A 27,970-nucleotide genomic window follows, 5' to 3' on the forward strand; every position below is an offset into this window, starting at 1 on the left:
CGAGCCTGCAACTTTTGTTGCAGAAAGCTCGACATAGGGATAGTGATCCGGCGGCGGCAGCGGCGTTAGCTCACTTCTTAAAAGCTTTATATTTTAGAAGATGGAAGACCTGGATGCTTCATACTTTGTATATAGATGCTTCATGTTACGAAGTTTCCGTCAGTCACATGTCCAATGTCCTTGACCTCATTTTCATGGTTCAGTGACCACTTGAAAAAAAAGTTCAAATTTTTTGTAATGTTGAATTCTCTCTTATTATAAGTAATAGGATAACTATATTTGATATGTGCGTACCTTGCAAGGTCCTCGTGTCTGTCAGACAGTTTTCACTTGACCTCGACCTCATTTCATGGATCAGTGAACAAGGTTAAGTTTTGGTGGTCAAGTCCATATCTCAGATACTATAAGCAATAGGGCTAGTATATTCGGTGTATGGAAGGACTGTAAGGTGTACATGTCCAACTGGCAGGTGTCATCTGACCTTGACCTCATTTTCATGGTTCAGTGGTTATAGTTAAATTTTTGTGTTTTGGTCTTGTTTTTCTCATACCATATGCAATAGGTCTACTATATTTGTTGTATGGAATGATTGTTAAGTGTACATGTCTAGCGGGCAGATGTCATGTGACCTTGACCTCATTTTCATGGTTCAGTGGTCAAAAGTTAAGTTTTTGAGTTTTGGTCTTTTTATCTGATGCTATATGCCATAGGTCAACTATATTTGGTGTATGGAAATATTTTATGATCTTTATGTCAGTCGAGCAGGTTTTATTTAACCGTGACCTCATTTTCACGGTTCATTGCACAGTGTTAAGTTTTTGTGTTTTGATCTATTTTCTGAAACTATAAGTAATAGGTCAACTATATATGTTGTATAGGAGCATTGTTAGCTGTACATGTCTGCCTGGCATGGTTCATCTGACCTTGACCTCATTTGCAAGGTTCATTGGTCTTTGTTTAGTTATCTTGGTTAATGTTAAGTTTATGTGACAGTTGTAATAAAGCTTTATACTTAGGACTGTCAACATAATATCAATGATTAGTATAGAAGGCGAGACATTTCAGCGTGTACACTCTTGTATACTTATTACTATGTATAAAGAAATGTCAGGTTTTGGACTAATTGCAAAAAAAGTGGGGGGGATGATAGTTGTTTTCATTTTTAGCTTTTCTCATCACTTGGCGTCCGGACGAATGAATGTTCCTTATGAGGTGTTGACCAAGTGTTGTTACTTTGTAGCCGATCCATCATCCAAGATGGCCGCCAGCAGGGGACTTAGTTTAACATATGACCCTATGGGAAATGCATACAAATGACTTCTTTTAGAGAACCACTGAATGGAATGAAACCAAACATAGCATGAATGTTCCTAATGAGATACTGACCAAGTGTTGTTACTTTGTAGCCTATCCATCATCCAAGATAGCCGCCAACGGGGGACAGAGTTTAACATAGGACCCTATGGGAAATATATACAAATGTCTTCTTTTAGAGAACCACTGAATGGAATGAAACCAAACATGGCATGAATGTTCCGTATGAGGTGCTGACCAAGTGTTGTTACTTTGTAGCCGATCCATTATCCAAGATGGCCGCCAGCAGGGGACTTAGTTTAACATAGGACCTTATGGGAAATGCATACAAATGACTTCTTTTAGAGAACCACTGAATGGAATGAAACCAAACATAGCATGAATGTTCCTAATGAGATACTGACCAAGTGTTGTTACTTTGTAGCCTATCCATCATCCAAGATAGACGCCAACGGGGGACTTAGTTTAACATAGGACCCTATGGGAAATACATACAAATGTCTTCTTTTAGAGAACCACTGAATAGAATGTAACCAAACATGGCATGAATGTTCCGTATGAGGTGCTGACCAAGTGTTGCTACTTTGTAGCCGATCCATCATCCAAGATGGCCGCCAGCGGGGGACTTAGTTTAACATATGACCCTATGGGAAATGCATACAAATGTCTTCTTTTAGTGAACCACTGAATGAAATGAAACCAAACATAGCATGAATGTTCCTAATGAGATACTGACCAAGTGTTGTTACTTTTTCGCCATTCCAACGTCCAAGATGGCCGCCAATGGGGGACTTAGTTTAACATAGGACCCTATGGGAATACATACAAGTTTCTTTTTATAGAGAACCACTGAATGGAATGAAACCAAACATAGCATAAATGTTCCTTATGAGATGCTGACCAAGTGTTGTTACTTTGTAGCTGATCCATCATCCAAGATGGCCGCCAGTGGGGGACTTAGTTTAACATAGGACCCTATGGGAAATACATACAAATGTCTTCTTTTAGTGAACCACAGAATAGAATGAAACCAAACATAGCATGAATGTTCCTAATGAGATGCTGACCAAGTGTTGTTACTTTGTTGTCATTGCAACATCCAAGATGGCCGCCAGTGGGGGGGACTTAGTTGAACATAGGACCCTATGGGAAATGCATACAAAAGTCTTCTTCTAAAGAACCACTGAATTGAATGAAATCAAACATAGCATGAATGTTCCTTTCCTTATGAGGTGCTGGCCAAGGGTTGTTACATTTAGCCAAATTTTATATTTTTTATATGATGTCAAAAACCCAAGTAGAATCAGGTGAGCGATACAGGCTCTTGAGAGCCTCTAGTTTTTTTTTCAAATTTCTCAAATCTAAATTTTTGAAAAGTTAAAAGAAGAAATCTTTAATTGCACAATATTGTGCAATAAATTTGTAAGATCTTGACATTTGTTTTGTCTCAGAAACCCATATTATGTCAAAAATTTGATCGCAATCCAAATTCAGAGCTGTATCAAGCTGGGATGTTGTGTCCATATTTGCCCTAACTGTTCAGGGTTTGACTTCTGCGGTCGTATAAAGCTGCGCCCTGCAGAGCACCTGGTTTTATATAGATTAGACTTGGTTTTCCTGTTCGATTTGTTTTACACTGGTCATTTTTTGGGCCCTGTATAGCTTGCTCTTCAGTGTGAGCCAAGTTCTGTTCTGTTCTGTTTTGTAGTATTCCTCCACTATCTTGGAGAACCGTTGGTATACATCGTAATACGTCCACTACTGAGTGGCTCCGAGTTGAAGCCCGTACTGTGACCTATAATTGTTTACTTTTACAAATTATGACTAGGATGGAGAGTTGTCTCATTGGCACTTATACCACATCGTCTTATATCTAGTTGTTGTATTTTGTGTTTATACATGTAAGCTGTGTAGAACTTTGTCCTTCGGCCATTAAATGTTCTAATGGTACATTGGGATGGCACCTAGATAGTTGAAGAGAAGGAACAGTACAGATATCTGGTTCTAAACAAGAATTTCATTGTTTTCGTTTGTAATAAATAAGACTGCTGAGAAAAAAAAACTTATAATCGCATGAATTTTTCAACCATGAAAAAAATGATAAAAGATTCCAAATGTATGGTGTATGTGATTTATACAAGTTCTTAACATATGGTTCACCTGATCCTGATTTCGTTTTATTGATCAATGATCAATGTTAAGTTTTCGTGGTCTAGAATCCTTATCGTAGATTAGCAGCAGTCGATTTTTATTTGCATAAATATCAATAAAGTAGTTAAAACGTATTTACAGGTAAAAACATTTAAATTTAGTTTCAATATGTAGTTCTACCTGCACCACAAAAACATAAGTTTCATAAATATTTAATCGAATCATAATAGAAATGAAATGACAATTTGGAGATATATATTTTGGTCTCTAACACATTGGCTGTTGGTGTTTTAACGCAACTTTTAAGCGGCGCCACTTTATGGCTATTTCGTGGTGGTCAGTTTTTATTAGTGGAGAAAACCAGCGACCTTCGATAGGAAAACTGACAATCTTAGTCATTTAAGATTAGAATCCCGCATGGGCGGTATTCGAACTCACAACATCAGTGTTAACTGGCTAGTGATTACAGTAGTATAACTACTTAGACCACTTGGTCACCAAGACCACTAGTTTCTTATAAAAAGTGGTGTCATTGGCAATAATACCCAAAATTCTTTTTTTTTTTAATTTATAATGACAACTGTAATTTGTTATTTCAGTTTATGCAGCAGAACAGCTCGCAACATGGATATATACTAGTAAGATCAAATGTATAGAATTCTTGCTTCATATTTTATTCAGAAATAAGGAATCCAGAAATCATGCTCCAATGATCAGGATCACTATAAATTTTCTCGGTGTCGCCGTTTCTATGCTTTATGTACACACGGTCTTCTTTCTTTAATTTCATAACAATGTTAGCTGAACCTGTTTGAGGACCTTGTCCTGGGTACATTCCGACAGTTTTTTCATTATTTTTCATAAGATATGAATGGAAGTATGCTCCATGTGCAGACATTGTTGTTGCAGATATTTGATAGAATCCTTTCCTTGGTGCTGTGAAAATTCCAGTATTTGGGTCAAATCCTTTCCCCTCATTGGTCAAAACTTTATCAAACGGAACAACTGCACCAGAGCCAATGGATTTTGTTGCTGACAGCGAAGCTGTGAAAGCAATCACAATCTTCTTGCAGCTACAGGTAGACGGTTCTGCTAAAAAATATGTTAATTATCATACAACACATGTGTCATTTTAAAAACAGAAAGTTAAATGAAATAATATAATAAAGATAATCCATGGATTGAGTTTAGTTTGATCAAAGATTTTAACTGTAAGGTTATGTTTAAAGTAGATCATTGGTTTGATGTAAATTGTTACACGTGCCACCATTTGTCATTTAAGTAGTGTCTATGTTTCAGAAGGGGGGGGGGGCGATACCTTTTTATGTTAACCTGTTTTGGCCTTTTCAATGAGTTGTTAACTGTTAAATTAAAACTTGGAACGCTTTTCCTCAAGTGTGGTTTATCCCAGAATTTGTATTTGCATGAGTAACACGTCGGGTGCCACGTGTGGTGGAGGATCTACTTACCCTTCCGAATCACCTAAGATCACCCTGATTTGTTGTGGGCTTTGTGTTGTGGTCTTTTGTTTTTCTGTGATATGTTAGGTTATACTGTTTGTCTTTTGATTGTTTTCCTTTTTTCCATGGCATTGTCAGTTTGTTTTCGACTTATGAGTTCAATTGTTCCTTTGGTACCTTTTGCCTCTCTTACATATCAGGAAAACTCAATGGACAGTCATTTCATGTCCATAATCACATTTTTGAATTTCAATTTGCTTAATACAATTGTCAATTAAGCATTTAAATATTATGATATATATCTAATGATGCTTGTTTACAAATTGAAACACATTGGACCAACACATTTCTATGAACATCTCAATCAAGGAAACACGACTAAGGGGCTTACCATGAAATAAGTATCCAAACCTGCTATTGAATGTTTATGATTAGTATGCAAAATGCTGATATAAATAGAAAATGAATATGCTAAATACTATTGAAAGAACATACCAGAACTAGAACCCTTTATCTTCATCATCATATTTAGAAGATCTTGAAAGAGTCCATTCTCTAAAAAAGATATATAATTAAATTTAAACGTTGTTATAGAAAAATATATTTATTCGAACATGTTTACATTTCATTTCATATTTTCTTCTATAGATAATAAAGTAATCTGATTTAATAAATACTTACGAAGTTGAGTATCACAGGCAGACTCCACTTTAACTATCTGTGCCCATATCATAAGAGCAATCATAAGTGTCCTAAACATTGTGTTCAAGGGAAGTGACTTGTTTTATCAAATAAATGTTTTGGATGTTGTTGTTTTCTCTGCGTCTCAACTTGTATTAATACTTAACTGAAACCCTGCAAGCTGTTCTATTTGTATATCATTAAATGATATATGATTTCGATTGATTATATAGGACATGCAACTAAACTTTTTTTCCAAGAATTTGTTACAAAAATACTTCTCTAAATCTAGCTGCGGACCGTAGCTCTTAGGTCGTTATGTTATTTTTTAAACGACCGCAAAAATTGAAAAAAATTTGGTCGTATAATTATTGGTATGACCAAGGAGGTTATATGAGAAGGAGAGTGAACACTCTGCTTGATACAAAATTAGCATCCCCAGCCAGGATAGAAGTTCGATCAGAGAAAAATTATAAAATTATAAAGAAACCGACATGTTTGTCACCCACGTACTTGACATGGCCCTCTGATGTACCGGGCTATTAGATAAATCGCATATGTCACGTGATTGTTATCAGTGACTGGGTCATTAAAGTTCAGGTGTATTTTTGTTAACAATGTCTTCTTCTTCTTCTTCTTCTTCTTCTTCTTCTTCTTCTTCTTCTTCTTCTTCTTCTTCTTCTTCTTCTTCTTCTTCTTCTTCTTCTTCTTCTTTCTATGATGAATGGCTCGGTGTTAGTTTCAAGGCTGTCATTATACTCGGGAAAATGAAAAGGTAAAAATCAATTATCGACACAAAGAAAAGTTGACTTTTTGGGTCCCTATCGATAAGTTTGTATCATACAGATTCAGATCCAGGGGGCTAGGGGCCCGGTCGATCCCCTCTCCTTTGTGGTCAGTCAGTACCCGCTTACAAAAAGTTCTGGATCTACCACTGGTATAGGCAATGATGTGAGACCGTGTATCGATCTTAAATTACACAAAATCAACATCTTTATGAAAATCTTCTAATATAAATATTTTAAATTTATGGTCTTCCAACTGCTGGCCAAAGCATAGGTCCAACAGGTCATACACTTTATCTGGAAATCTCAATTTCATGCAATACTTCTGTATATTCCACAAGAGTTGTAAGGTATACAGACACATATAAAGATATATGTTAAAATAATCATATGGATCTACATGTATCATTTTTATTTCAGGTACTGTATTTGAAGGGTGAAATGGCAAAGCAGACACAAGAGATGAGGAAATTAGACCTTCAGATAGAGTTGCTGGAAATAATGAAACAAGACAAAGAGAATACTCCACTAACATTTTCTCAACTTTTAATGAATTAAAATATTTATTTTTCTTATCAATTAACAATTCTTTGCAAGACAGTTTTCACTTGACCTCGACATCATTTAATGAATCAATGAACAAGGTTAAGTTTTGGTGGTCAAGTCCATATCTCAGATACTATCAGCAATAGGTATAGTATATTGGGTGTATGGAAGGACTGTAAGGTGTTCCTGTACAACTGGCAGTGTCATTTGACTTTGTCCTCATTTTCATGGTTCATTGGTCGATGTTTAGTCTTCTTGGTTAATGTTAAGTTTATGTGACAGTTGTAATATAGCTTTATTATGTAAATCAATTGTATCTGATTTTATGCCCTTTATGGGCCCTGTAATTTTGGGAATAAAAATATTCTATTCTATTCTATTTTATATTAAGGACTATCCACATAATATCAATGATTAGTAAAGAAGGCGATATTTCAGCGTGTGTACTCTTGTTTTAATTCTGGCTATGCATTTATTTGGTATGTTTATATTCGTTCATATCGTTTGCTTTACATCCAGTGGCAAATATTTCATGCATGTTCATGATGAGAACAAATTAACAAAGAGTACAATATGTATAATCAGACCCCTCACACGATTTTGTAATATGCATGGCGTTACACTTATCCATACAACGCAATCAGATTATACGGATGTGCCGGCGTATTTACACACCCAACAGTCTATGGAAGACCCATTTTGCGACAAGGGTTTCACTGATTGCACGAACAAATTCCAAAGGATGACTTTAAATATATACCTTAATCAAGCCTTGGGGTAAAATGTCATTCAGTGTACAATTAACAATCGATGATGTTTAAAAAAGCGTGACGACCGACACTTCGTAGTGCCAATAACTCATATTACCGCAAGTGTATTTATGAACTCATTATTTGCTAAGCCTTCAATTCAACATGTCGAATGCATGTGTTTTGAGAAAACATAACTTGTATTATTTATCACAATTTTATATTGGATGAAAAAATGAAGACTCTTGTGTATTAAACATGTATTTCAGTTGAAGAAAACTCATGCGATATGCTCTCTAATGTGTCTACCATCCTGTTCTCCTTCAAAATTCGGAACTTGCACTGGCTGGTCTTGCTGAACATGTACACCACAAACATCTTCCAAAGGTTCATTCCTTGTTAAAGCTATGTTATGTAGAACAGCACAAGCACCAAACACTCGACAGACTTTTTCTGGTTTCATTCTGACCTGAAATTTAATTTCATAATTATGGGCAGGAAGATATCTTTCAATTTAAAAAAAAAAAAAAACTGTTTCAGAAGTGTATTCCCATCTACAATATTGTCTCCTGGAAAATTACCCATGCAGATATCAACTTTAACAAAAAAAAATACCATGTTAATGATTATTTGCACTGCATCCTAAAAAAAAAATACCGATAGTTACGTAAATAACAGGTTCACTATAATCCCTATTAACTGCGGCTCATTCTGTAACAATTGTCTCTAGTTTTTCAGAGCTTCCATTTAATTTTTATGGGGATAGTGTCGCTTGTATGAAATTTAAAAAAGTCAGGACAAGAGTTTCGAGTAAAAAAAGAAGCAGGATGGAAGTGTGAAAAATAAAAAGGCATTTTTCATACTAGCCCCCCCCCCCCCTCAAACAATAAATGGTAGCTCCCTAATTAGTATCCTTTTTATAATTAGTTTCTTTTTTGTGTCCCTTTTTACTCAATATATTTTTTTCTTCATGGCTGAAATTTTTTGGGCATTTTTTTGTATGAAACTGCTGAGGTTAATGAACCATTTAAGCTATGCATCACTATATAGGATTATCTCATTGTTGAAGGCTGTACAGTTACCTATCGATGTTAACTTCCAAGTAATTTGGTTTCTAGTTTGGAGTATTCTCATTGGCAATCAAACCACCTTTTTGTTATCATATTTTAAAGTATTCTATAATTATTTTTACCTCAGAGTGTAAAACATGAAATCTTCTCTTTAAGATTCCAAAAGCCCTTTCAATAATGGATCTTGTACTGGAGTGTGCTCTATTAAATCTTTGCTGGTGTCTTTCTCTGGGATTTAGATAGGGTGTCATGAGAAAAGGGCGACATGCATACCCGCTGTCTCCTAGTATCAAACCGTCTGCAAGTCCTCTGTTGTTTGTCTCCAGGTAGTGACATAGGTTTGATGTGTTGAAGATGTGGGAATCATGGGTTGACCCTGGCCAGTTAGCAGATATATTGGTAAATTTTCCTGAAAAAATATTAAACTGATTTAATTCTATGAAGAGTACTAATGAATGTTACAGTTAACTGCAGCTTGAATAAAGGTCACTCAGTCTATTGCTACTTGTGACAAATAAGAGGGGGTAAAGGAATTTATCGGGACTCCAGTTAAAAATGATATTTTTTTTCAATTAAAAAGTGTAACTCAATAAGAACTATTCTAATTTTCATTGAGGCTTATTGAGGCCCTAAAAATGCATACAGATGAATGAAACTATTGGTATATCCAATAATTTTATTATTTATGAATGTTCAAAATCTTTTTCAGTGAAAAAAATATGTGTTTCCTTCAGTTTTAGGGTGGGGGTTCCTGATCGAGAAATCCTGGGCTTTAAAACACAAAATCCCGAGATCCAGAAATTCGAAAAAAGAATTCCCGGATCCCGAAAGGGTCATTCCCGAAATCCCGAAAAGTGTCATTTTTGAAATCTTGAGCTTAAAAACACCCGATCCCCTACAGAAAAAATACAACACTAATATTATGCTTTCCTTCATCAACATTGTAAAGATTAGAAATAGCACATATAAATAAGTGGCACGTATAACCACACTGTTTGGAGTCACAGGCGCGCTGTCTTATTGGAAAAGATAGCACACAATGACCCGATCGTCGATCGATCACCTTTAATATTTGGGTCGTATAAGATCGAGGGCCGAATTCTTCTTCTTCTTCTTCTTCCAGTTAAGCGGCCGCAATCAACTGTCTGATTATTCTGCCACTGTGTGTTGCGCATGAAAGTCCAAAGAAAATAAATTTAGTTATATTTACATTTTGTGAAAGTTAAAATCCTATATACAGGTGCTCATTAAAAACAAGTGTTTGTGTCTATTTTGTTAGCCGAGCCTTGAAGCATCCAAGACTCGGGGCGGTGATAGTGGAAAGTGGTAAGGCATTCCATTCCCGTATTGATTTTGGATAGAATGACATTTTCCTTATATCCGTTCTACAAAGAGGAACCTGGAAACATCCAGTCCGAGTTGTTCTTGACGCTCGGTTTGTTGGAATAAGCCTAGATGTTGCATCTATATTAACTAGGCAGTTAGTTATTTTGTACATCATGCACATCCTTGTTGTTGATCTCCTCTCTTCTAGTTGTTGCCACTCGAGTTGATTTATCATGGCGTCTACTGATGATGTGTTACGGTATTTGTTGGTAACATACCTAGCCCCTCTGCGTTGTAACATCTCAATTTTTTTCTTGTTGTTCTGTTGATGGGGGTCCCAAACTGCGCTTGCATATTCAAGTGTTGGTCTGACTAATGACTTGTATGCATTTTCTTTCAGTTGTTTGTTACTGATGTTTAGATTTCTTTTTAAGAACCCAATAGTTTTATTTGCTTTTTGGCAGATGTTATGTACATGAGTACTCCAATTTAAATCTGAGCTGATTGTAACTCCAAGATATTTTGCATCCGATACTCTCTCCAGTACATGGCCATGAAGGATATAATCTTTTGAGATTGGATTTCTTTTCTTGCTGATGGTCATGACATTGCATTTGTCTGCGTTGAATTTCATGAGCCATCGTTGTTCCCAGTCTGATAATTTGTTCAGATCCTCTTGCAGTGTTGTTGTATCTGCATCTGATGTTATTGTTAGATAGATGATTGTGTCGTCGGCAAACAATCGTGTTCTAGATCGAACCCCCTCTGGCATATCATTAATGTAGTAGAGGAAGAGTGCTGGTCCAAGGACTGAACCTTGTGGTACACCTGATTCTACATCAATGAAGCCAGAGCTTACACCTTCAACCACTACTGACTGTTGTCTACCACTTAGGAAACTCTGGATCCATCTGTTGGTTTTTCCATCAATCCCGTATCTATGTAGTTTATGGATCAGTAGTGAATGGCTTACTTTGTCAAAAGCCTTGGAGAAGTCCATGATTAAGCAATCAGTTTGCTTTCCTTCGTCCAGGTTTTGCGTGATATCATCTATGAATTCGATGAGTTGAGTTTCGCATGATATTTTTTGCGGAACCCATGCTGCATAGGATGTAGGATATTATATTTGTCCGAGTGAGCCATGATGTTGCTGGTAATTATGTGTTCCATGATTTTGCATGATATACACGTTAAAGATACAGGGCAGTAGTTCTCTGCTTTGTATTTTTGGCCTTTTTTAAAGATTGGACAGACGTTGGCTGATTTCCAGTCTATTGGTAAATACTAACCATATGTCATTGATGTTACTTTTGCTGTTTGTCATTGTTACAATTTCATTCTTAATATTATTTATATCTTCCCTCATCTTATCCCAATTTGCTTTGCTGTATAGAGGAATCTTTCTTGCTGCTTGCTTTTTTCTTGAAGGGATGACACTTATTTCAGCAAAGACGATGTCATGATCAGATACTCCTGGAAGTATTTCCACCCTTGTAAAACTGTTAGGATGATTTGTTATTAGCAAGTCAAGTGTGTTTGTCTGCCTTGTTGGTTCTTCAACAATCTGTAAGAGACCATTATCATCCAGTATATCTCCGAATCTTTGATGTATTCCAACATGTTGTGTGTTATCTTTTAGGCATTTTGCTTTCCAGTCCCATCCCGGAAGGTTGAAATCCCCACCAGAAACTATGAAGCAATTCTTAATACTTGCTGTTTGATCAATGCTTCTTTTGTATTCCAAATATCCTGGTTCATTTGCTGTCTTTGGATTGTAAAATGATGATATATACATATTTTTCTGGCCAGCCAATTCTATTTTACACCAGATAATTTCACAATCTGTGTCGAGCTCTGGAACAGGTGAACTGATATATGTATCTTTAATGGCAATAAGTACACCCCCTCCACATAGCTGTCTATCTTTCCGGTATATCTTATAGCCAGATGGAAAAATCTGTGAATCCTTTATAGAGGAGTCAATCCAAGTTTCCGTTCCAATTACGATGTCTGGGTGTGTGCTCTCTACAAGATTTTTAACTTGGCATTGTTTTGTCTTTATAGACTGAAAATTTACATTTAGTATTCTCAATGGTGTGGTATTGTTTTTTTTTTTTTTTGTAGCAATTCCTACTTGATCTATCGGGTGTTGAAGAATGAATAGGTTTTATTCCAGTTTCAGTAGGTGAATTGTTGGCTTACTGACGAGAAAGTTTAAGGGAGATAATAACAAAGGTAAACAAATAAACAGACGAAGAGGAGATCAGACACATGAGATTAACAAACTAAAAAAGTACCTTCGTAATCACACACAGCCTGCACGTTCACACTATGGAACCCCTTTCTGATGACAAAAGCTGCCTCGTCCTCTGATGGCCCTTGTATCTTGATGTGTGTGCAATCAATGCACCCCAAAACATTTGGGAAGTTCATTTGTCTGTGGAAACCACACTTCATCCTGTTTTTAGAATTGATGTCTTTTGGCCACTGGATGAAGTTGTCTTTCACATCAATTAAAGCATTGGTAACACCATTCACTGCTCTAGATACAGTTGCTTTGTCGTAGCCCATTGTATCTCCAATTACTTGTAAAAATGACCCAGAGGCATAAAACCTCAAGGCTATGCATACTTGTTGCTCCACTGTTAGAGCAGTTTCCTTTGCTGTAGATCTTCTCAATTTATCTCCCACAATATTGCATATGTAGGCTATAGAGTCTTTTCCAAACCTATATCTTATCCTCATTTCATTGTCAGTCAAATTGTTTAGATGTGAAACCATTCCTCTGAAGATTCTCTCTTTTCTTTGCCTAGGTACCATTAACAGAGCAGCCATTTTATCAATTAAAACACTTCGTTAAGTATTTAACGAAGGTCTATAGCAGCGTTAGATTTTATAGAAGTTATAGACAGTTTAACGTTGCGTTAAATCTAACGTAGAGATGAACAACAGGATTAACCATACGTTAAATTTTAACGAAGCGTTAGCATATTTTAACGACAGCGTTAGACTTAACGACAAGTTGAACAACCGGCCCCTGTAGTATTAGGTACCACCTTAATATATAAATTGTTACAATTGATTGTTGGTATCTTAATCCAACCTTACCACATATGTTGTGAACACAAAGTCATGATTATCAGTGATGTGAATTGAGATGATAAAAACGTTTTACAGGTACATGCCTTTACATAGTATTTTCAGGTACTGGTATATCATTTTTAAAAGCTTAATAAGAAACGATCACAGGAGCAGTCAAACTTGGCTCTCTTATCATTCTGCTACTTTGTTATATGTTTTGCTTTTTCAACATTTATAGAAACACAAGAAAAAACATTTTAGTAAAAATTAAAAAAAAAAATGATTATGTACAATTTCAGATAAATGGTGTAAGATCAACCATAAACCTGGCTATTGGTAATGAAGAGAAGGTATCAGCATGGGGACCTGATGCTATCTATAAAATACAGGAAGCAGCAAGGAAAAAACTTTTGGAGTAAGTCAAATTTTCTTTATTTGTCTTTCTTTACTTATTTCTAAAGATTTATACTTACATATGCTACCAGTATTCCTTTAAGACTCAGTGGTTTCTTTTGGTTACATATGTTGAAAGAAAGCTGTGTAATAAAAATCCATGACATCCCCCATAAGCCAAGTCAAACTGACCCTAAATGTTTCTCCATCAAGTACGACATATGTAGCAATTAGAGCTAAAAGGTGTTATATAATTTATATTATTATTTTTTTTAGAGTTGTATACAAGAAACGAGAGCGTGTTGATCCTGTAAATTACAACAACCCATATTCCTGGAATCAGGTATGTTACTGGTGATGAATTGTTTTTATACCCTATATATCTGTTGTTTCCAAAAGGATGCAACTGTGCTCCTTGTGTAATGTTGTTTAAAAGTTGCTTCAAAGGATTCATTTTTTCCTGCGTTTTATGATTCATATCAAAAGTTTTATATCTGATGTTGTCAATCATTTACAAAGTCACATTATTATTGTGAGGCGTATCTAACACATGGTCATAATAAGTACTAACATTTTAGCTTACTTGTTCACATAAAAAAAGGGCTGCATTACAGTGCTTATAATGTAGACTATAAATATACTGATCCCCATGTGCAAACCCGTTGTTAATTAAAGTTTGTCCAATAATGTAAATCAACAAGTTTTGATTACATTGTAAAGATTTTTTAATGAATAAGCTTTTTTTGTAAATTTTAAAGTAGATTTGAACAAATTTGTTGCATGATTAATATTTCCTGTGACATTTCATCAATTAACACAATCACAAAATGCACCATTCTTGCTTTCATAAACATAAACATCTCATTATTTCGCCCTGGATTTTGGTCATATATATATATATCCCTATAACTTTATATAAAACTGGGAAATCTCATTTTGAAATAGGTGAAATTGGGGTTCAAATAGTTAACCCTATAAGAGAAGTCAAGTTCATTTTCAAAAGACAGGTATATTTCTGCAAAATTGGACTATTCCAAACAGCTCATTCTATTTGATTAGTTGAATTACACTGGGAATGGTATGTTCCAGAGAGACCAGTCCATTTTAAATACATTTTATCCAAACCACAGTTAATCATAAATGATATGATATAGTATTCAGGTACTGAGTAAAAGTCAAGGTTGATCATTCATTCATCTTGCAGTCATTTTAGTTATACATGATCACATTTCATGGTTAAATTTCAGTTAATATTGCAGGTTGTTTGCAAAACATAAGATTTGTGTTCACTTATGATAAAATTTAGAAAGTTGTTCACTTGAAGTAAATACTTAACAGTAATTATTTTATTTTCTACATGAAGACTTATGTGTGTTATCTAGTTTCTTTGAGGCAACCTAACAATATTTACAATGAACCATATCATATATTACATCCCAGCTCCTTTGTTCTAACAGGGGTGATCTGAGCCGGATCACACCTTCCAGATCACCCCAGTTTGAGTTTCTTTTTTATGCATGCTTTCCTTTGTTCTGTAACATTTTGGCGGGAATGCCAAATCCACTATAAAACTTATAATTAATTATACGGAAAAGACAATCTATCCAAATTCACGTCGAAAAAATCCAGTGCATATGCTGGGGTTCGAACTCAAGACCTTTAGCATATCAAGCCACGACACATTCCACTACACCAGGACGACTGGATACCAACTATCAGTAATGTAACATAATTCAAGGAAGCAAGATATTTTTATAAGTGGGGCGAATTGACAGACCTGTATTCAGTGGGGTTCAAACCCTTTTCGTTAATAAGTGAGTTGTCAGACTGATACTTCAATTTGATTTTACACTTTTTCAAATTGAGCGAGTCGGTTAACAAGAGTGGGGCATTTTTTTTTTTATAAAGTGGCGATATAGTGTGGGCCGATTGGCCAGTGGGGTGAGTTGACATTATTTGATATCTACTCATCGTGTTCGGGGGTCATTAAGGGTATACATCATACAGTGATATATAAAGTATATTATAATGGTTATGTGGTGTTCGCACCTAGATTTTATGAATTGTAAATGGTTTTTCGTCTAATCTTAAACAGCTGGGATGTAAAATAGTTATCCCATTCGGACTTGGTGCGTCAGTGTTAGATCACCCTCTGGCTTTCGGCCATCGGGTTGATCTTACACTGACACACCGCGTCCTCGTCGGATAACTATTAATTATCTTTGAGAATATATACTGTGTTTGTTGTCTCACTTCTATTAAATAGTTTTATTGTCATGTATTGTAGTTTCAAATAGTTCAATGAAAGAAAAAAAATCACCACAATTATTTGTTCACTTTAATTTAAACTGTAATTGAACTGCTCCTCGGGGCGTCTTGATTGACAAATAAAAAAATTTGTTGTTATATTTTAAAGCTTTACACCCAATAAATAAGTCTTATGTTTATAGTACATGTCTCTATTGGCTTCAAAATGCAATTAAAAGTACAGTATTGGGCATTTGTTAGTAAGACAGCTGTTTAGAACACTCTACTATATATCAATAAATAAAGGTCTTTTTTTTTTAGATTTTAGTTCCAAAATTCATAATAATAAAAAGAGAAAAGAGACCCCTTATGATAATACTCCACAGAATGAAGTGAAACATAATATTGCATTTATTTAGTTTGATTAAGAAACCATATTGAACTATCACCACTTCTTGCAACAAAATCCCTAATTGCATCTTACAAAGCCAAGAGCAAAAGGAACACCCCTTTTGTGCCGCTTATCATACCAAAGTCTCAGGGAAGCCTTCAACACTAAGCAAACATTTACACCTCACTAAAAATTGAAGTTTATAGTTTTCATATTTTAATTAGAAAATTTACATGAACTTATCTTAAATTAAGTTATTCAAGTGTTTTATGTATGCAGTAATGTATTTAGTACCACCAAAAGATAGAGGAGTGTTCAGCTTTTGTCAAAATATAAAAAATAAATATTACAGACAAATCTTGGCCCTTTGGTTTGACATGAAAATTGAATTTGTTTGCCATAACTATTGTGCTCTTGACTAGATATTGCTGTTGGATCTGAAGTGATGTACAGAATTAATCAATATATAAATATTTGTAGGTGGATCCCGATGATTTGATCGAGACGTCATTAGAAGGAACTCCTGCTGATGCCCCACATCTCCTTAACCTACACAAAGCCCAAATGTTAGAAGAAGAGGTCTATGTGGATAAAGCAAGTCCTGAGTATTTGAAAGAACATGCACAATGGTTGAAAAAGGCTTCAAAAGAGTGAGTTGATTTCTTGTGTTTAATTATAAGCAATAAAATTGAGAATGGAAATGAGGAATGTGCCAAAGAGACAACAACCCGACCATAGAAAAAAACAACAGCAGAAGGTCACCAACAGGTCTTCAATGTAGCGAGAAATTCCCGCACCCGGAGGCGTCCTTCAACTGGCCCCTAAACAAATATATACTAGTTCAGTGATAATGAACGCCATACTAATTTCCAAATTGTACACAAGAAACTAAAATTAAAATAATACAAGACTAACAAAGGCCAGAGGCTCCTGACTTGGGACAGGCGCAAAAATGCGGCGGGGTTAAACATGTTTGTGAGATCTCAACCCTCCCCCTATACCTCTAGCCAATGTAGAAAAGTAAACGCATAACAATACGCACATTAAAATTCAGTTCAAGAGAAGTCCGAGTCTGATGTCAGAAGATGTAACCAAAGAAAATAAACAAAATGACAATAATACATAAATAACAACAGACTACTAGCAGTTAACTGACATGCCAGCTCCAGACTTCAATTAAACTGACTGAAAGATTATGATTTCATCATATGAACATCAGGCACAATCCTTCCCGTTAGGGGTTTAGTATCATACCATCATAACATATATGAGAAGAACATAACCCGTGTCATGCCAACAACTGGTTTTTGAATAAATGTGTTTAGTTCCGATGCAAAGACCCTATAAGTGAATCAATATTAACGCCAAATAAATAGTCTTTAGAAAAACCACTAATTCAAATGTTCAAGGAAGTCAAAATAAGCTTGTTTGCAAAATTTGACAAAACCATGAAGTTAAATATTTGCAAAAAAAAAATCAATTTTACCTGAATCCATGTAAAATTAACGAACCACTGTAATTTCAAGCAAAAAATCAGTGGAACACACAACAAAACAGCAGAAAAAAATTGTTTATTAAAATAGTTTGGATCTGTGTGTTTTCTGAGCATTATGGAAAAGATCAACAAAAACAACAGGATATATATACATTACCATTTTATTGAAGCAGGTCTTATAAAACAAATAACAGTTTTCATTTCAGTCTGTTCTTTCATTACATTTTACTGAACATATAGTTACTTTTTTATGTATTTATATTCTGAAAATTCCTGAAATATTTGCCACTGGAAGTTAAGCAAACATCAACTAATCAACTTTTTAAATTAACAATGAAATGGATAATTTGAACCTTACCATGCTTTTTATTTTCAGCTTCACAAAGAGAGAACCTATCACGTGTGAGATATGTGAAATGACATGGCACACACCACAGCTGTTAGCAATACACATAGAGACACGCAGACATCAAGAAAAAGTGGCAGCTTTGTACCAGAAAGAAGATTACTGAACAATATTCTCAAGTTCTGTAATGTACCACGAACAGAAATCACTATGATGATTTAAAAAGTACGAACATTCCTGCTTAGCTTCAATGATTATGTTCAGTCTAAGGTCTCAGTGACCTTGTGGAAGGGATGATCTTATTTTGGAGGACAAAATTGTTCAGATTGTGATACAGAAACTTGTTGAATTCAAAGGTTCCGTTGTGTGAAAGAAATTGGTCAATCAATGATGAAGCACCAATTAACTGTTGAATATTTTAAATTCACTGTAGCAGAGGGGCTTTTTGTTTTACATAATTGAAATGGAGGGAAAGAAATAAATTCTGTTGAGTTTTAATTCATAAGTATAACTATATAGAGTTATAGGAGCAAAAATCGATGTATAATCCAACAGATTTCTGAAAACTACTGTAAAAGTTTTACTTAAATTCCTTTGCAGATGATATCAAGGTCTAAGATAGTTGTTTGTTCATGTTTTAATATGTTTATATTTTTTCTATTTTTATTACTCTAGTCATAAACAAAGACATCTGTATATAATCTTAACTCCATACATGAAAGTGTATGTGAAACAATTGATGATAAATGTTTTATATATTAGAGAATACTCATTGGTATCATTTTGAGGGAAGTTTTGATATATGGGATTGTCAATTTTTCATTTCCATTGCTATTCTGTTAAAGAATTATAATTTCAACCATGTGGGAAATTGTATGGGAAATGAATTATCTTATTTCTTTTTGATGTCATTTTGAATTTAAAGTTAAATTTTGTCAGTTTTTTTTGTTTAAATGCATATTAAGGAAAATATGTATGGATTGTTTTGTTAAATGATAACATTGTTGAAAGATAAAAAAAAAATGTCAAAAAAGTATTCTCAAGAGTTTAACTCTGTCTTTCATGTTTTAGCAATCATTTGTTTTTTTGTATCAAGTTCTTGGAAAGGAACTTTCAATTTCATGGAAATTAAATAAAAGTATCAAATAAATTTTCTTAATTTCCTAAACAAAGTATTATATATTCTATATTTGTAGGGCAAATGTATAATTAAAACGTTTAAAATAGAATAATGCATTCACAAAATTTACAGTTTATCACAATTTTGGCATTTCATGATGAGCTTCAATAATGATGATGAATGGCTAACAACTAATGGCAAATAAAAGACATATTCAGGAGGAGAACAGATTTGAAAATGCCATATGAATATCAACCCTGCTATATATAAAGCCAACATTCTGTTTGATGTGAGCCAAGGCTCCGTGTTGAAGACTGCACTTTGACCTATAATGGTTTACTTTTACAAATTTTGACTTGGATGGAGTGTTGTCTCATTGGCACTACTACCAAATCTTTTTTAGTTTTACTAGCCAGATTTTTTAGGTGCTAGTTCACAAGGTAACTGTCTACAGGAAGATGTGACATATTATTCTGACTGTATAATGCAAAAACAGTCTTTGCTCTTACTCTTTAATTCTTTGTGCTTAACAGAGAAGAAGCGAATAAACGTTAAAGGTCTTTAGTTCAACCAGAATGGAAAAAGTAAAATCACAAAAAAAATGAACTTAGAGGAAAATCAATTCGGAAAGTCCATAATCACATGGCAAAATCAAATAACAAAACGCATCAAAAACGAAGGGACAAGAACTGTCATATTCCTGACTTGGTACAGGCATTTTCAAATGTAGAAAATGGTGGATTAAACCTGGTTTTATAGCGCTAACCCTCTCACTTTGATGACAGTCTCATTGATCACAAACTCTATGCCAGCACTAGACCATCCTGGTAAAAAAATGCAGTCAATGAGACAGCAGCCTTATGACAAAAACTAAAAGAGAGTTGTTTTTTATCAGAATTCCTGGAGGTTTTTTTAAATTTTGTGACTAGTATTTTCCAGTTTCATAGTCAATACTTTTGCATGAAAAGGGTGCTTATTCTTCCTGTCAGTCTTTAACATAACTATTTATTTGGTTATTCTTATTTCTTTAAAAAAAATGAAATCTAGTTGAAAGCAAAAAAAAAAATGTAGAACACACTAAATAAGTTATTTAAAGAATATAATGCCGTATTTTAAAATATAAACTTGAAGATTTATACTACCTCCACACAGCTGTCTTTTCCTGCTCTAGTGTTATATGAAGAATTTAATATATAATATTGAATTTATAACAGAAAAGTAAAAAAAAAACGTACTATTCTTCAGGGCTATTGTGATCACTGTTGGTATCATCTAACTTATGATTCACGGATTTTGTTTTATTTCATTATCATTTAAATTATTTGTTGGGTTTTAGATTTGTTGAAAATAGTTTTCTGGCATGTTGTATTCTTGCAAATGTGCCAAATGTGGAGCAGGATCTGCTTACCCTGACGGATTACCTGAGATTATCCCCAGTTTCTGGTGGGTTTTGTGTTGCTTAGTCTAGTTTTTGTGGAAAAGTTGCAGAAAGCTCGACAGGGATAGTGATCCGGCAGTGGCGGTGTTAGCTAACTTCTTAAAAGCTTTATATTTAAGAAGGTGGAAGACCTCCTGGTTGCTTCATACTTTGTATATGGATGCCTCATGTTACAAAGTTTCCGTCAGTCACATGTCCAATGTCCTTGACCTCATTTTGATGGTTCAGTGACTACTTGAAAAAAAAGTTATGTTAAATTCTCTCTTATTATAAGTAATAGGATAAATATATTTGGTATGTGTGTACCTTGCAAGGTCCTCATGCCCGCCAGACAGTTTTCACTTAACCTCGACCTCATTTCATGGATCAGTGAACAAGGTTAAGTTTTGGTGTTTAAGTCCATATCTGAGATACTATAAGCAATAGGTCTAGTATATTCGGTGTATGGAAGGACTGTAAGGTGTACATGTCCAACTGGCAGGTGTCATCTGACCTTGACCTTATTTTCATGGTTCAGTGATTAAAGTTAAGTTTTTGTATTTTGATCTGTTTTTCTTATACTGTATGCAATAGGTCTACTATATTTGGTGTATGGAATGATTGAAAGATATACATGTCTAGCTGGCAGGTGTCAAATGACCTTGACCTCATTTTCATGGTTCAGTGGTTAAAGTAAAGTTTTTGAGTTTTGGTCTTTTTTTCTAATACTAATTGCAATAGGTCAACTATATTTGGTGTATGGAAATATTTTATGATCTATTTGTCAGTGGTACAGGTTTTACTTGACCTTGACCTTATTTTTACGGTTCATTGCTTAGTGCTAAGTTTTTGTGTTTTGGTCTATTTTTCTTAAACTATATGCAATAGGTCAATTATCTTTGTTGTATGGAAGAATTGTTAGCTGTACATGCCTGCCTGGCATGGTTCATCTGACCTCATTTTGATGGTTCATTGGTCAATGTTTAGTTTTCTTGGTTAAGTTTATGTGACAGTTGTAATATAAAGCTTTATATTTAGGACTATGAACATAATATCAATGGTTAGTAAAGAAGGCGAGACATTTTGTGTGTGCATCTTGTTTATGTTTTGTCTTGTGTACTTCTGTTTGTCTTTTTCTTCTTTAGCCATAACATTGTCAGTTTTTTTATCTGTGCCACTTGTATCTTTCACCCCTCTTTTATAGACAAGAATTCCATTTTAAGGAAAGTTTGCAATGAACGAATACTGTTAAGAAACAACTCTTCAATCACATGAATTTTTCACTTTTCTTGGTGCAAAAATATAAAAAGTCAAATCACAAAAATACTGAATTCCGAGGAAAATTCAATGCGGAAAGTCCCTAATCAAATGAAAACACACATTAAATGAATGAACAAATAAAGGCAACAGTAGTATACCGCTGTTAAAAACTCATAAATCCATGGACAAAAAACAAAATCGGGGCAACAAACTAAAACTGAGGGAAACGCATTAAATATAAGAGGAGAACAGCTACACAACATTAAAATGTAACACACACAGAAACGGACTAAGCATTAGACAAAATCCTATGAGAATAACAAATATAACATCAAAACCAAATACATGAATTTGGGATAATCCCAAGATACAACTGGCATATTCCTGACTTGGTACAGGCATTTTCAAATGTAGAAAATGGTGGATTCAACCTGATAAGTATAACGTAATCAAGCATTTAAGAATTTTTTTTTGTCTATGCAACATAACAGTTCACCAATCAACAGGAATATATAAGATAAAATTTAACAGAATGCATGCTGCATAATTTATTAAGAAATCAGGAAACCAGAAAACATGTTCCAATGAGCGCCATCACTGTATATTTCCTCTGTGCCGCTTCGATGTTTTATGTACACACGGTCTCCTTTCATAAGTTGTAGTACAATGTTGGCTGAACCTGTATGATAGCCAGCTCCAGGGTACATTCCGACAGTTGTTTCATTATTTTTCATAAGATACGAATGGAAGTATTTTCCTCTTGGAGACATTGTTGTTGCAGATATTTGATAGAATCCTTTCATTGGTGCTATGAAAATTCCAGAATATGGGTCATATCCTTTTCCCTCATTGGTCCAAACTCTATCAAACTTAACAACAGCATGGGAGCCAATGGCAATGGCTTTTGTAGTTGACAATGAAGCCGTGAAAGCAATCACAATCTTCTTGCAATTACATGTAGACGGTTCTGCTAAGAACAATAAGTTAATGATCATACAATAAACGTGACCGTTGCTAAACAGAAAATTTAATGAAATAATAAAATAACAAAGCCGGATAATTTAGATAATTTGTAGATTTAGTATAGATTGATTACAGACTTGTACTGTACCGTCATATATATATATAGTAGATCATTGGTTTAATGTATACGGTTACCTATGCATCGTTTGTAAGTTAAGTAGTATCTTTGTTTCAAATTCACAATTTCCAGTGAAATCAAATTGCTAAAGAACAGTTACAATTTAAGGTTAATTAAGCAGGCAAGTGTAAATAATTGTAAATTATCGGTATGGAGTTGTATAGTATTTGTACTACTGTGCTTAATCCAGAAGGCTGTGTCCTATCGGCATATCCTAATTGCAACAGTAATATACCGCTGTTCAAAAGTCATTAGTCGTTTGAGAGAAAAACAAATCCGGGTTTCAAACTAAAACCGGGGGGAACATATCAGCTATAAGAGGAAAAAAACGAAATATCAGAGCACATAGGTGCAAAAAAAAAAAAAAAAAAAAAAAAAAACATCTTAAGGTGGCTCGTGGGTACAAAAATTTCAGCAAAAAATTGAACCTTTATTTTTTCATTACAAATTTTATTTATTACACTATTAGTTATTACTTTATGTTATGGTAAAAAAATCAACCCAAAAAACCGATTCGGTTTGGCCCCAGATGACTTTTAAAATGTTTATATCATTGAAAAAGCTCAAATTATCTCCCTTTGGTGCAAACATGCCATTTTTTGGCATTAAATTTGAAATATCTTTTTTTAACTCATCGGTGACCTATATTTTTTATTATTGTTTTCATATAAGCTGTACATAAACTAAATAATTGTAAAATTTAAGCGATTTCTGTAATTAGGTTATTTTTTTATTTCGATATTACCTCTATTTCTCCTATTAGTTCAACAGAAAAAAAGGACATTAACAAAAATGTATGCTTCTTCCGGAGGCAGATTTTGGGCTTAAATGAACGGTGACCCCATTTTTTTATTTCATTTTTCTTTTAAATATATGATAAAGTTCATTTATAAAAAAATATAGCGAAATCCTATATTAGAAAAAAAAATTGATTTATACCCAGGAGCCCCCTTAACATACATAGAAACGAATAATTAGATAAAAACTGCCATATTCATGACTTGGTACAAGACATTTTAAGAAAAAAAATGGTGGATTGAATCTGGTTTTGTGGCTAGCCAAACCTCCGCGCTTTATGGTAATATTAAATATACCGTAAAAAAGTTTTAGCAAATTTGAGTATGTATTCACATCTGTAAATAGATCAACTGCACTTCGGTGTTGACATGAATATCAATAATGTGGTCATTTTTTTTTTTTTATAAATTTCCTGTTAACAAAAGTTTAAATTTTTCGAAAAACTAAGGATTTTCTTATTCCAGGCATAGATTTCATTAGCCGTATTTGGCACAACGTTTTGGAATTTTGGATCCTCAATGCTCTTCAACTTTGTAATTGTTTGGCTTTATAAATATTTTGATATGAGCGTCACTGATGAGTCTTATGTAGACGAAACGCGCGTCTGGCGTACTAAATTATAATCCTGGTACCTTTGATAACTATTTACACCACTTGGTCGATGCCACTGCTGGTGGACGTTTCGTCCCCGAGGGTATCATCAGCCCAGTAGTCAACACTTCGGTGTTGACATGAATATCAATAATGTGGTCATTTTTTTTTATAAATTTCCTGTTAACAAAAGTTTAAATTTTTCGAAAAACTAAGGATTTTCTTATTCCAGGCATAGATTTCCTTAGCCGTATTTGGCACAACGATTTGGAATTTTGGATCCTCAATGCTCTTCAACTTGGTAATTGTTTGGCTTTATAAATATTTTGATATGAGCGTCACTGATGAGTCTTATGTAGACGAAACGCGCGTCTGGCGTACTAAATTATAATCCTGGTACCTTTGATAACTATTTACACCACTGGGTCGATGCCACTGCTGGTGGACGTTTCGTCCCCGAGGGTATCACCAGCCCAGTAGTCAACACTTCGGTGTTTACATGAATATCAATAATGTGGTCATTTTATTTTATAAATTTCCTGTTAACAAAAGTTTAAATTTTTCGAAAAACTAAGGATTTTCTTATTCCAGGCATAGATTTCCTTAGCCGTATTTGGCACAACGATTTGGAATTTTGGATCCTCAATGCTCTTCAACTTTGTAATTGTTTGGCTTTATAAATATTTTGATATGAGCGTCACTGATGAGTCTTATGTAGACGAAACGCGCGTCTGGCGTACTAAATTATAATCCTGGTACCTTTGATAACTATTAACAGTTTAGCTCACTGCTTTTGTAAAAAGTTGTTTATGTGAAGTTTATGTGAAGTGATTTCAGCGATACAGAAATAATGCTTACCGTACCAAGTCCAGTTATTTAATGTCTTTGTCTTGAAATTGAAATAAAATAATCACCTACTATAAAGAATAGGACTGGTTTATTTTGGTTATGGAAATTTTTATCCTTATGAAATACATGAATAATTAGGTCCATAAACGTCTTTATCATTTGATATAGTGATACGGCAAAGCCAATTCGATTTTAGTTTGTTTGCCTTGACATAATTAGTTTGTTTTCGACTTTTGAGTTTAATTGCACATTTGTTACCTTTCGCATCACTTATATACCAGTATAACTCAATGGACAGGCATTTCATGTCCATAATCACATTTGTGAATTTCGTATACATTTGCTTACAAGTAAGCTTCATTTATATATTATGATTTATCATATCTAGTGATACTGTACACACATTTGAATATCCCTTTGTTACCTTTCGTCTCACTTATATATCAGTAAAATTCAATGATATATCATTTCATGTATTGTATTTGTATATACATTTGCTTACAGAAAAATCAACAATCAATAAGGCTAAATTTGTATATCATGATATATATTTAAGATGATTGTAAACAAATTGAAACAATTGGATAAACAAATTCCTATTGACCTCTCAATAAACGAAAACACGACAATGGGACGTACTATGAAATAAGTATCCAAACCTTATATTGAAAATATCACATCAGTTTGCAAAATGCTATTGACAGTAGAAAATGAGTAGCAAAATGATGTTTTATGTAGAAAATGAGTATGCAAAATACTGTTGAAAGAACATACCAGAACTAGGACCTTTTATCTTCATCATCATATTAAGAAGATCTTGAAAGAGTCCATTCTCTAAAAAAAAATAGACATACTTAGTTGTTATAGAAAAAAAGACTTACTTAGTTGTTATAGATTTTTTTTTAAATATGTGTACATTTCCTTTCATATGTTCTTCTTTTCTTCTTTGAAAGACAAAGTAATCTTTTTAAATAAATACTTACGAAGTTCAGAATCACAGGTAGACTCCACTTTAACCATTTGTGCCCATATCATAAGAGCAATCACTGATGTCCTAAACATTGTGTTCAAGGAAAATGTAATGAAGTAAATGCTTTGGATGTTGTTTTTTTTTCTAATGCATCTCAACTAGTATTTATACTTTACCGAAACCTTGCAAGCTGTTATATGTGCCTATCATTAAATGATATATGATTCATATTGATTAAGTGGGACATGCAACTCAACATTTTCCAAGAATTTTTCACATAAATATTTCTCTAAATCTTGTCATTCTGAAAATGATTCCTATGAACACTTGGTTGATACCACTGCTGGTGTATCCCCCACCCCGAGAATATCACCAGCCCAGTAGTCTGTACTTCGGTGTTGTCATGAATTATTGATATGGTCATAATTATAAATTAACTGTTTACAAAACTGAATTTTTGAAACTAAGCTTTACGACCTCAGGATTTTATTACCTTAGCTGAAATGATGATTTTGCAGAGCTTTTGGAAATGTTTGGTCCTCAATGCTCAATGCTTTATTTGGCATTTATAACTTTTGTTTTATTCGAGCGTCATTGATGAGTCTTTTGTAGACGAAACGCGCGTCTGGAGCAAATACAAGATGTCAATCTCAGTATTGATAATGAGTTTATTTCCTCTGTGTGTCAGTTTGTGAATGAAGGACTTTCAAAACTTTTCTAACTCTGAAATGATGATTTTTCATATGAATACATTATGAAAGTGGATAATAACAATAGAAAAAATTAAATGATAAATGACCCAAGAAATTGATTAAATTAAGACAACCGGAAGATATGCCATTCTTTTGAAGTTATTGTAATGAAACTTACAAACACATAAGTAATAAAAAAAAACAAGTGAAACTGTGAGCTACTGCTCACTGATGATACCCCCACCGTAAGTGGATAGTTTTAATAGTGTAAAAATATTCAAGTGTTCGGAAAACAGGAAGTTGTTGAGTGATGAATCTGAAAACGCATCACACGGTATAGCTGACATGTATAAATCCTGAAACCAAATTTCAGAAATCTTTGTATTGTAGTTCCTGAAAAAATGTGACGAAAATTTTCAACTTGGTTATCATGTGTAAAATAATACAAGTGTTCGGTAAACAGGAAGTTGTCGAGTGATGAATCTGAAAACGCATCACACGGTAAAGCTGACTTATATCAAGTCTGTAACCAAATATCAGAAATCCTGGTAGTGCAGTTCTTGAGAAAAATGTGACGAAAAATTTTCAACTTGGCTATCAGGTGTAAAAATGATACAAGTGTTCGGTAATCAGGAAGTTGTCGAGTGATGAATCTGAAAACCCACCACACAGTATAGCTGACTTATATCAAGCCTGAAACCAAATTTCAGAAATCCTGGTAGTGTAGTTCTTGAGAAAAATGTGACGAAAAATATTCATGGGACGGACGGACTTACTGACAGACTGACGGACTGATAGACTGATGGACTGACGGACTGACGGAAGGACAGACAGAGGTTAAACAGTATACCCCTTTTTTCAAAGCGGGGGTATTAAAATAATGCAAAATGGTAAGTGTTCGGTAAACAGGAAGTTGTCGAGTGATGAATCTGAAAACGCATCACACGGTAAAGCTGACTTATATCAAGTCTGAAACCAAATATCAGAAATCCTGGTAGTGCAGTTCCTGAGAAAAATGTGACGAAAAATTTTCAACTTGGCTATCCGGTGTAAAAATGATACAAGTGTTCGGTAAACAGGAAGTTGTCGAGTGATGA

General features: G+C 34.2%; 2 protein-coding genes across 6 annotated transcripts in view; one reads left to right on the forward strand and one right to left on the reverse strand.

The window, feature by feature from the left end:
* Positions 1–4,116: 4,116 nt before the first annotated feature.
* LOC143068832 (complement C1q tumor necrosis factor-related protein 3-like) overlaps positions 4,117–27,970 on the reverse strand; it is a 59,464-nt gene continuing 35,610 nt past the window's right edge. Inside the window, exons 1-3 of one of the 5 annotated variants that reach the window (XM_076243157.1) lie at positions 26,195–26,251; positions 5,421–5,480; positions 4,117–4,557 (exon numbers count right to left, since the gene is read on the reverse strand). In XM_076243157.1, the coding sequence (XP_076099272.1) occupies positions 4,139–4,557; positions 5,421–5,480; positions 26,195–26,246 (531 nt within the window). In that variant the 5' untranslated portion in view covers positions 26,247–26,251 and the 3' untranslated portion in view covers positions 4,117–4,138. Of the gene's footprint in view, positions 4,558–5,420; positions 5,481–5,606; positions 5,756–22,355; positions 22,803–25,985; positions 26,046–26,194; positions 26,303–27,970 lie in introns of those variants that run through there. The other 4 variants (XM_076243154.1, XM_076243158.1, XM_076243155.1 and 1 more) reach the window with 4 other exon arrangements.
* Positions 12,089–19,185, forward strand: LOC143069827 (uncharacterized). Its single transcript, XM_076244631.1, has 5 exons — positions 12,089–12,096; positions 13,402–13,578; positions 13,833–13,899; positions 16,675–16,844; positions 18,066–19,185. Exons 1-5 carry the CDS (start codon positions 12,089–12,091, stop codon positions 18,199–18,201), a joined length of 558 nt encoding a protein of 185 aa, XP_076100746.1. The 3' UTR covers positions 18,202–19,185.

This window comes from Mytilus galloprovincialis, chromosome 3 (genome assembly GCF_965363235.1).
Source record: "Mytilus galloprovincialis chromosome 3, xbMytGall1.hap1.1, whole genome shotgun sequence".
NCBI lineage: Eukaryota > Metazoa > Mollusca > Bivalvia > Mytilida > Mytilidae > Mytilus > Mytilus galloprovincialis.

Excerpts from the sequence above, each read along its gene's own strand:
- LOC143069827 (XM_076244631.1), top strand. Across the intron at positions 13,900-16,674 it reads ACCCATATTCCTGGAATCAG|GTGGATCCCGATGATTTGAT; the intron begins GTATGTTACTGG and ends AAATATTTGTAG. Across the intron at positions 16,845-18,065 it reads TTGAAAAAGGCTTCAAAAGA|CTTCACAAAGAGAGAACCTA; the intron begins GTGAGTTGATTT and ends TTTTATTTTCAG.